The following is an 11,021-nucleotide window of genomic DNA, read 5'->3' on the forward strand; positions in this document are numbered from 1 at the left end:
CTATGGTTCAAACAGTTTGTTTCTTACAAGTAGCTTATCTTATTGCTTGACATCATAAAGCAATACTTAGATATGAGGGCCATATTTTCAAGGTGCCTCAACCTGTGGTGAACTTCTGCTCGCATTTAAAGTAATGCCCCTGAATTGTGTCAAGTTATTCCAGGTTTACAGCACTGTAAATGAGAGCAGAACCTGCTCCAAGCTCCATGTCTGGGCTTACACTTGTGCATGCCCAGCTGTACATGCAAAATTCTAAACATGTATGTTCACACGATGTCTAAGCAGGGGAAGTTCATATCCTAGTTCCTAGGTGGATGGGCTATGCGGTGTAATCCTAAAGCAAGCAGGCTCTGAAGTAGCGTGAGAGTTGCTAGAAATAGGGGGAGGAGACTCTGAGGTAGTTGCCAGGGCAGAGAAAAGGATGTAGCTGAGATCTCGATTTGTATCAAACATTTGTGTTCGTCCTTCCTTCTTGTGTCCCTGTGACAAGTTATTTAGCAGAATTTGCAGATTTGACATGGCTGCACCATGAGTGCTGCTTCTATGGCCTTGAGCTTGCAACTATGTGCCTTAGTGTCCATGCCACCCCAGCTCCTACTTGTGCTTGTGAAAAGAGAAAATCGAAGGTCTGAAGGAAAGGGGTTGAAATTGCAGTGTTTGGTGAGTAAGATCGCCTGCTGACTTGCACTGCTGCTTAGTTCCTCTTTGGTACAACATATTTGGACAGCCATGGAAATGAATGGAGTAGTGGGGAGTGGGGTAGAAAAACAGCTAACAGAATATAATGGGAGCCTTTTTTCAGAGCACTCAGTCTGAGCAGAGCTGTTGCACTAGAGTAGCTTAGGGATGCTGCATGACCTGTGCCCACTTCAGCTGCAGAACTGAGGAGAGAAGCTCCAAGTGCAAATCTGCCTAGTTTGAACTTACAAAAAAACCACTTACCATCTGTGGGCCTCCACAGAAGTTCCCTGAGGTTAAGCTGTGAGTGCCTCCCAGCTTCTGCTGCAGTAACCCCTACAGATGGAGGCGAGCTTAGAGCCAACCTCTGAGTTGTGATGGCAAATGGGCATGTCGGCCAATTTTGGTGTGCATCAGCAGGCTGGAAGGCCTGAGCCTGACTCTGGTAGGTTTGCCTGAGGGTAGGTGGCTCAGCAGCCTAGGTTAACAGAAGTGCTTAAGGTACATGATTCAGATACATGAGTTTTTTAAACTAGTGGTCCCTCGGGGAATGACATAGCTAACATTGTATCTAGTCACCTATGACTCCCCAGCTTGAACAACCCACCACTCGTTTGCAGCTCGGTTGATTGTGGGAGCAGCATTCAGTACAAATACAGACACAGGGTGGTCTCATGCCTCTGGAGGTGTAGCAAGATACTTTAACCACTATGGGCTTTTGTACATATGCTTGCACCACAGCGCTGGTGCTTTTAAAAGTGCCTGGCGCTCCGACACATGCATTGGTATAAACGGCGAAACACGTGTCAGTGCTGAGAAAATGGCAGCAGTGCACTTCTTAACTAAAATGCGTCAGAAGTGTTTTAGTGCAAAGGCGCGCCGCCACCACTTTCTCAGTGCTGATGTGCATTTTGTTATTTATACAAATGCATGCGGCACAGCGCATTAGCTCGCGTGCGGAGCAGAATCAATGAATCAAGTCTGTTCTGATGTGCTGGATCTCTGGTGCACTGGAGCAGACAAATGTATGTGTATAAAAGCCCTATGGTACCATGCCTCAGCGCACATACTGTGCTGCTGTTGAAAAACCATGAGCATTATGTTTCAAGGCTGAATATACCAACAGTGGAAGTACCAATTGCAGAAAGGAAATAATATTTGCATGGACAAATTAAGCTTTGGCTGTAGGTCTTTTTACTTTTCTTTATTACAAAACTGTGTTCCTCTTCACTCCCACCTTTGACAACAATGTGCATCTTTTCAGGCTCAACATATTCCTCTCCCTTTCACCCCCCAAATTTGATATTTATTTTATTGTTTTCAGTCAGAAAGGCAGAATTAAACACATGGGATATAAAAATATTCCTGTATTTCAAAAAATGTGTTCCAAGGGAGGGCAAGCCCCCTACACACATTTTTTTCTTGTGTGTCTAATTAAATCATTTATGTCCCATCATACGTTGTTGTTAAGCTAAAGGATATATAGGGTTTTTTCCCCCCCCACCAAGCATCTTGAGCCATATTACATGCCCCGTTTGTTTTCCAAATAATATAAAGCTAGCTATGATAAAGAAGCTCCCTGGGGTACTTTTTCTCTATTTCATGTACTCTAAAGTTCCAAGGTGGAACAGCTGCTTTGCTCTCTGGACAACAATTTTATCTAATGAATAATACATTCTGTTTCAGATCCAAGGCATTTTAACTCTTCACTGTACTTCTCTTAATGTTATTGCCATACTTTGCTTTTCACTGGACGTCTCGGGCAAGCATCTGCAGATCTTCCTTCGTACCTTCCGTCGAAATTCTTTGGAACAGAAATAGTAAACAAATGGGTCAAAGCAGCAATTGAGGCTGTTCAATGCCAGGGAAAGCTTATATTCCACATAAACAGTCTTTTCTTGGGCAGCATAGACTAAATGCATGATTGTTATCACAATATTAGGCACATAACACACCACAAATATTGTAAGCAACACCACTATCAAATACACTGTATGCCTCTTAGTTTCAGTGAGTTGTGAGGAAGAGGAAGTAAGAAGCGTTCTGATGATTGCAGTGTAGCAGAAGCCCATAATCAGTGAGGGCACAAGATAGAACAGAAGGACTTGAGAGCCAAAATAAGCAATGAAATAACTCTTGGAAGGCAACATATGTTTGGGCAGCACATCAAAGCAAGTGACTATCTTCAGCTCATCTACAGAGATGGTTAGGTCTGTCTTCATGAGTGGAATTTGCAGTAGCAAAACAAATGCCCACATAATGATGCATGTCAGGAGAGCTGTTCTAATGGATCTCATTCTCTGGTATCTCAATGGACATACGATTCCTAGGTACCGCTCGAAGCTGATACTTGACATGGTTAAAAGGGAACAATACATGTTCCCATAAAATAGCACAGTCACAACTCGACATAAAACTGGCCCAAAGTGCCAGTTATTTCCCTGTAAATGGTAGATAGCTTGAAAAGGTAGGAGGACACTGTACAACAAGTCTGTGATTGTTAAGTTAATGGCAAACACAATGGCAGAAGACCAAGGTCTCGAGTAATAACAGAGGAACCACAAGGAAATTGAATTGAGAGGAATGCTGATGGAAAAAATGGAAAGATAGAGGACAGGCAAGGTGGTCTGGAGCATTTGGTTCTTCAGCATCTCTATTGTGGAGTTTGACACCATGTTTATAGGATCAATTCAGTGATCTCCTCTGGACTGGAGCAACTGGAAAAGCTTCAGATGTCTTCTCCCTCATAAGAAGAAAATGGAACTGAGATTAAACCTGGGTGTTTTTCCTTAAAAAAAATAGCACATGATCTTCCTTTTTATTTTAAGAGCAACTAAATGTACACATGAGAAAAGTCTTGATTTTTTTTCTTTCCCCAATCCATTAATGCATATATGATTGAAGTGGCACTTGGGGAGAGTGTGGGGTTAATTTGTGGCACACCTGTCAAAGGTTTGGCCACCACTGAGTTAGAATGTGTCAAACTTACCTTACTGCATTCATATGCATTTTGCATTGTTTTAGGATAATGGGGTCCTTAGTCAAGGGGTACTTTATAGATGTTGGATACTTTCCTTCAATGGGATTTAACTAGAATGCATCAGAGTGGAGCCGATTTGATTAATCAAGTCTACTCTGTGTTCTAATTAGAACCCTCTAGCTCACTGCAGCATCACATGTATAAGCCCCCACGGGTTCAGAAATGGTTGCTGGGGTACTTTAAGTAAAGTTTGTTGATTGAGCTTTAGTTAAAGCATCCTGCAGCCATTTTTAAATGTGTGGAGGTTTAATACACGACACTGTGGCATATTAATTAAAGTGGTTCTTTGGGACCTGCTTTAACTAAAATGCGCTCCCCTACCCCCGAGCACATGTATAGGCAACCATTTTGAACTACCTTTTTGAGTATGGGGCCTAAACCTGTAATAAAACAATGGCACTTTAAACCCAAGAGGCCGAATTATGAGCGGTGCTAAGCACTTGTAACTCACATTTCACCATCTCTGCTATCAACATTATACAATGAAGACACAAGGCCAAGGGCAGAATCCTAAAAAATTCTGAGCGTTCCTTGAAGTCTATGGTATCTGAACGTACTTAGCATCTTGTGAAGCTAGGCCTTAGGGCCAGAGAAAGTACAAGCATGTGCCACAGGGGCAAAAATAATGTAGCCCTTTTTCTTGCCCCCTTCACAGGTTTTAGGACTTTGTTAGTCAACTTCCTATTTGAGAAGAACTCATAGACACAGAGCCTGGATATTTTATTAGTGTATTTTATACTGTACACATCAGCGCTGGAGAAGAGATGGAAAATGCTCATTCATGCAATCTCTTCATGCTTGGGTCTAAGAGTCACATCTATTCATTTCTTTCAGAAAATAATGCTGTCTCTGCCTCACTGGTCCTGATTAAATAGATAAAGGCAGTGTGCAAATTCCCTTGCTGCTTACTATCATTCCCTCCATTTACCCTAGAAGAAAACTGTGCAACAAACTAATACTCACAAAATCTTCTTGATAGTCTGAACAGTGCCCCAAGGTAGGTAAAAGAATGAGACCATGAGTAACAGTGCCATCTGGTGACTTCTGAAACAATATTCAATTGGTTCTTAAAAAAGGTCTTTTTAGCAATAATAGTGTTTTGAAATATTCACAACTACAAAAGGCTGTTGGAATTGTCACAGAAGTCATATGTGGTTATTCTTAAATGCAAAATTAAAGAGACAGTACAAGCCTAATTCTGCTCCTACTGAAGTCATTGGAAGCAGTTCCCTGTATCTAGGACTCTGGGTAATTTGAAATGTGCCTAATACTGAAAGGGTTTAATATATTTTCCATCAAAAGCACCCATGAGTGGGCAAATGAATATCAAAAGTTTTGGGGAGTAGACCCCCAGCTGATGCATGTTATCATAGCTCCTGTGAAGTTCATGAAGGAGTGACCATTTATAGCAGCTGACGATCTACCTGTTGGTACTGTTTGAGCTCAGTTCTTCTTCGTGATGACTTAGCCTGCACTAGAATAGGACGGAGCACAGTGGTCTAGTAACAGCATGGCTCAACACCAGTATTCACCAATGAACACCACCCATATTATATGCAATACACATGGTGCACGTGTTCATTTTCACTTAATATAACTAATACAATCTTGAATGAAAATGAAATGATAATGTAAACCTGGCAGCCAAATCATAATAACAACAACTAATAATGGTTTTATCTTCAGGAGCCCTACACTTTTGATTTCCTCCTAGAAATGATGCTGTCTGCTGTGAGTGTTAACTTGGTGTGCTCATTTCCATGGCATTAAACAGACAGTTTACGAACTGTAGGCACATACAGCAGCATACAAAACATCAATATTGTCTTCTTTTCTAATTTAGCGATTTTCCATTCCCTCTAATAACTGGGACCTTACTATGTGCCACAAGTGACTGGGAGACTCAAAGGATAACAATGCTCTTAAACAAACAAAGTATTTGAATACACATAATTTTTTTAAAAAGGAAGGCTAACGGATCAGAGACCCTGCCTCATTCATTGATAAGGGTCTGATATAGCTCTGTTTTCATTCTTTATGCTATATTATGTCCTACTATATAAGCAAATATCCTTCTACCAGCCACCTTAGACTCTTTGTTATTTATTAACACATGAGGTGAACCCACTGAGCGCTTATGGATTAGCAGAGTGAGAATTACAACATATCTACTTGACCAGTGGTAAATACTTTTTTGATAAATCCAGTTGGTTATTTCTGTGACTCCAGTAACCACTCATATTGCAGTATCTCACAGACATTAGGAGGATGGCTCCTCTGCTAGTTACTTCACTTTGTTCTGTGTTTGCAGCTGCTATGCATTAAAGCTCCCTCATAACTTTAATTTATGCCAGGGCCAGCTGAAACAGAATGAAAGAGTTTTTTAGGGAATTGTGATTGTCTGGCCATCATTTTGTCTCGTGAGCTTCTTAACATCACCCAACCTCTGTCAGGAGGCAATGAAGAAATCAGCCATACCTCCATAGTAACTTTGTGAAAATAATATTAGCACATTCTACACATGAGACAGTGAGACACGGTTGGCTAGGTTGTGACTCGCGGCATGAAAGGGAGAAAAGAATACTTCTTACACTTTACTTTTTGCACATTTTGGTGCAGAGGTAGGTGGGTGTGTGGGAAAGGGCCAATAGCCTTGTTTCTGCACACACTGGCCAAATATTGGCTAGCAGTAAATTCCTACTGTTAAGAGTCAAGGAAGTAACTTGGATATATTTTTTTAAGGTCTTGTATTCACTGCAACAGGTAGCTGAAGCTACTCAACTCATACTCGCCTAGTTTCACCAAATGATGTCATGGTTAGTGTAGAGGCATTGGATTAGCAGCTGATGAAAACTGTTAACTCATGCTCTAACCAGCATCTCCAGCTTCATTGCAATGCTAATTTAAAGGCCAGCATTCAACTCCCTGGCTGGGCAGCTAGCTGAGTTTAAAGTGCCAATTAACTTGGGATAGTGGGGTTTTGTTGGTTTTTTTTGGACATATGTGGATCAAGATAGGTATAATGCTCAAATTGTATCACAAGTTAACACTTCAGTTACCGCAAGCCCTTGAGGTGTGAATTGGTCCAAAGCAAAACACTCAAAAAGGCAAATGATAGATGAAGCATGGTAAAAACAACCGAGTATATAAAGATGCTGTTGATAGCATATTGAGCACATTGCTTTTAAAAATGGCCCTCAATCTTTTTATCTGGATACAAAACTATGCTTAAGGTATGCAGATAGTTTATTATAGAGTGAGTCCTAGATGAATACTGATAAAGAGTGAAGTAGAAAGGGCTGGGTTTTTTTCAAGTTCTCACAAGCATTAAATGATTTCCTTTCAGCTTGTGCACAAGTTAGGATGCATTTAAAACCTGAATTCCATTGGTTGGAGTCCGCTGCTACTTCAGAGGCATAGGCATGAAATATTGTTTAATTTATTTAATCAGCTTTAAGATCAGAGATAAAAAAAACAGAACACATGGGAAATAAGATGGTAATTAGGTAGCAATATTCTGTGCCTGTTTTGATAAACATTTTTAGATGAAGACAGTATCACCAGTTGCAATAATTCGGAAATCCTTAGATTGATGTAAAAACCATGAGATTGCTTTAAAAGTCTTGAGATTTAAAAAAATATTTTGTGATTTCTTTATTTTCCTTAGGAGGGTCCATATTTTCAAGCTTTACTCATATGGATTAGAAACTGGCTTTTAAAAAAAGTGGCAATTCTCACAAAATCATGTAATTCCAGGAGGTAGAGCTTTCAGAAGGACCCCAAATATTGATAAACTTGTATTAAATGAATCAGAAGAGTAGGTCATACTATGGAAGACCCATACTAACTTTAGTAGATTCTAACAAGAATTCCCTTCACAAAAAATTCTGTTAAATTGATTCTGCGTTAAATCAATGGACAAAGTTCCCAGCAACTGAAACTCATTCTGTTTATTCATGGACCACTACCACTCAAGAAGAACCTTGTCTTTCAGAATTAGACATTAAAAATATGATAAAAGTAATCAGAAAGTTAAATCCTCAAGCAGATTCACTTGCTGGGGAATGAACATATGAATGTGATTCATTAGATCTAGAAATCCTTCTCAGGCAGATGCTATGCTGCAGCTGAAATATACAACTGCCATGAGATAACTTGTTTAAAATTGGCAGGAAAACATGGAAAGAAGTCAAGAGTCAACTGTATATACAATTATATTAAAAGAACCTGATGAAGGTTGCAAAGTCAAGTGCTGCAAAACTAGGAAACATCAGAATTAATGTTCCCTGTGCAATATTAATTCAACTGCCTCTGGCGTAAGCTCCCATCCAATCTTTTGTTACTTGATTACATTCCATCTTTTCTACAATATGCCTTCCTCAAGCAGTGTGGCTATCACTAAGATCAAGTCACCATCATAACTCCTCCTGGGGGTTTGGGGGTAACTGCACCTCAAGCTACTGACAGGCAAAACTCATGACATAGATGACACTGTGTGTGTTAAGGTGCAGCAGGTTGAAAACTGCAGGGGTAGTGGCCCCTGCTGAGACCACAAAGCCTGCCAGCTGTCAAAGAGATAGGTGCAGGGGGAGTTTCCCTGCATCTCTGGCTGCTGACAGGCAAAACTCATGACATGGGTGACACTGTGTGTATTAAAGTGTAGCAGGGTGAAAGCTGCAGGCCTGCTAACCCCTGCTGAGGCCATGAAGACTGCCAGCCTCAAGGAGTTGCACAGACAAAAGCTGCAGGCCTGCTAACGCCTGCTGAGGCCACGAAGCCTGCCAGCCTCAAGGAGTTGCACAGACAAAACTCATGACATGGGTTCTTGTGCAACTGACTGTCTCTGTCTGGGGGCAGTAGATTGTCTGTATTGATTATTTCCCCTCCTTAGTCTGTGGTTTAGTAGGTGTTAAACCATGCTCGTTAATTCATTATGTAGTAATTAGGTACTGTGCATTGAGCTGGTCCCTGAGAGAACCATGATTAATTGGTAACTAGTAACACAGTAGCTTAGCAGCCAGGCCTGCAGTAGTTAACCCCCCTGTTCCCCAAGACAGACAGTTGCACAAGCAACCATGTCACAAATTTTGCCTGTCAGCAGGTTGGGGCGCAAGGCCCCAGAACTCAGAAGCCCTGCACCAATATCCTCAACAGCTGACAGGCTTCATGGCCTCAGCAGGGGCTATCATCCCTGCAGCTTTCATCCTGCTGCGCCTTAACACACACAGAGTCATCTATGTCACAAGTTTTGCTTGTCCGCAGCTTGAGGTTCAGTTCTCCCCAAACCTCTGCACTTCTCTTCTTGAAATTTGGCAGGCTTTGTGGCCTTACCAGGGGCCACCATCCCTGGAGTGTTCACCCTGATGTGGTGTAACACATACATGTGACATGAGTTTTGCTTTCAAGAATTTGGGGTGCAGTTCCCCCCGAATCCCTAAACCAATCTTCTTGAAACTTGGCAGATGTTATGCACTCAGCAGAGGCTACCAGTTCAGCAAGTTTCATCCAAATCAGAGACAAAACAATGAAGGTATAGATATTTAATTGATTCCCCATTATACCCTATGGCAGTATCTCCGAGGCAGCTCCAAAGCTCCGGAGCCGCTTGGGCCGGATCAAAGCGGGAACCCAGTCTGGAGCTCCAGATCACATTGCTGGCATCTGAAGCGGCCAGATCTGAAGCCAGATCGAATAGCTGCCTACTTGCACAGGCTTACTGCCTAGGGGCCACCAGAACTGATTGTTCAGGAAAATAGAAACTTAACTTCCACTCAGTTTGGATTTGGCAATTTTCTATTTTAATCAAAGGGAAAACTGCAACCCTGTATATCTAGCAATAGGCAGTGCTATTATGACCATATCTAGCAATAAATGGTGCTGTTATGACCATATAACAGCAGCACCTGTAAGATTTCTACAATGACTGAAAACAGGATGTCCAACCAATACAGCAAACTGCTGGTTTCAAAGAAAATTCATACTATGCCAAAACTGATCCTGATATAAGAATGTCTAGTTAATTCTCTTTTGTAGTACAGGCAAAAACCACTATGACAAGGTACATTCTATGATTGGTTTCTCTTTTGTTGCCCTTCTCTGTGGGGTTTTACAATAGTGTTCAAAGAGAACTTTTCTGTATTAGTCATTTAATAACTGTAAATACATATCTCATTCCCACCCTTGGTTCTGGACTGAATACAATGCTGATGAGGAAATAGCATTTAAACTTCAATCTTGAAAGGTTTATGCCTTCCAAGAATAAGTGGGAGAGCTTCTGGCATATTCTTTGGTAATGAAAGAGTTGCCAGTTTTAGTTAGCAGAGAGGACAATTGCATTCATTCTATGGTGGCAATACCTGGCCTCTAGAAAGGACATTAAAGGATTACTGAGTCTCTTTGTGTAGGCAGAAAAGTATCTGCCTTACAGTGGAGCTGGACAAGCTGTCAGGCTTTGAGGTTAGTCCTGACAAGTCCTCCCGTCGAAGGAAGGCCATTCAAAGGAAGTGTTGGAGAACAGAGGATCCAGAGAAAAAAATGACTGTTCTGACTAAGAGGTCTTTTGCAGAGGTCTTGTGATGACAGAAACTGTGCCAAGTCACGTTCAGACTCACAGGACTGGTGGAGTGAGGCCTGTCTGCAATTGTAGGCCATTCTTTCCAGTAAACTTCCCTGGAAGCTGGAAAATAAAACCCTGCTTTTGCTGGACTCTCAGAATCGTGGTGGGTACAAACCTTTATTCAAAACTTGGCTTGTAATGGAAACCTTGTTTTAACCCTAGCATGAATGCATGGACCAATAATAAACCATTAAAAATACACTGTCAGGGATAGCTGTAGAAGATGGAGTAAATAGGGCCTTACATGCAGTATGGAGATGAAAAGATCTAATGCCCTATGACTTTATGCTGATTCCATGATTAAACTTGTAACCCTATTTCATATGCAGGAGAAAGGGTGTACTTTGCCTCTCCTCTTGCTGCATGTTTCTTGCTGACAAGAACAGAAAGTGCTCTTAGGAAACTTCTCTGCTGTATGTCACCTGTGTGCCATAGAGAAAAGCAGAACTAGATAATTGCAAAATACTCTTTATTGCAAGATCGTCCTATCCTTACTCATCCTTTCAGCTACACAAGGGTGGCCCCACTATTTCCAAAAACAATTCACACAAGCTTTTTCCCAGATGCCCTGTCAAACCCCTTCGGAGCCTTGAGGGACACCTTGTTATAGAAACAAATTTATGGCCGCATCCAGATGAGCACAGGCATGTGGTATGTGGTGCTGCAGACCTGTCTGTGGTGCCACAC

The 11,021-nt window shown here is 41.5% G+C and overlaps 1 protein-coding gene across 3 annotated transcripts in view; it reads right to left on the reverse strand.

The window, feature by feature from the left end:
* Nucleotides 1-2,176: 2,176 nt before the first annotated feature.
* Nucleotides 2,177-11,021, reverse strand: part of LOC109303423 (P2Y purinoceptor 8-like) — a 13,951-nt gene continuing 5,106 nt past the window's right edge. Inside the window, exon 2 of one of the 3 annotated variants that reach the window (XM_019525628.1) lies at nt 2,177-3,421. In XM_019525628.1, the coding sequence (XP_019381173.1) occupies nt 2,385-3,353 (969 nt within the window). In that variant the 5' untranslated portion in view covers nt 3,354-3,421 and the 3' untranslated portion in view covers nt 2,177-2,384. Of the gene's footprint in view, nt 3,467-9,383; nt 10,757-11,021 lie in introns of those variants that run through there. The other 2 variants (XM_019525629.1, XR_002099102.1) reach the window with 2 other exon arrangements.

This window comes from Gavialis gangeticus, unplaced genomic scaffold (genome assembly GCF_001723915.1).
Source record: "Gavialis gangeticus isolate Ggan-Ray unplaced genomic scaffold, GavGan_comp1, whole genome shotgun sequence".
Lineage (NCBI taxonomy): Eukaryota > Metazoa > Chordata > Crocodylia > Gavialidae > Gavialis > Gavialis gangeticus.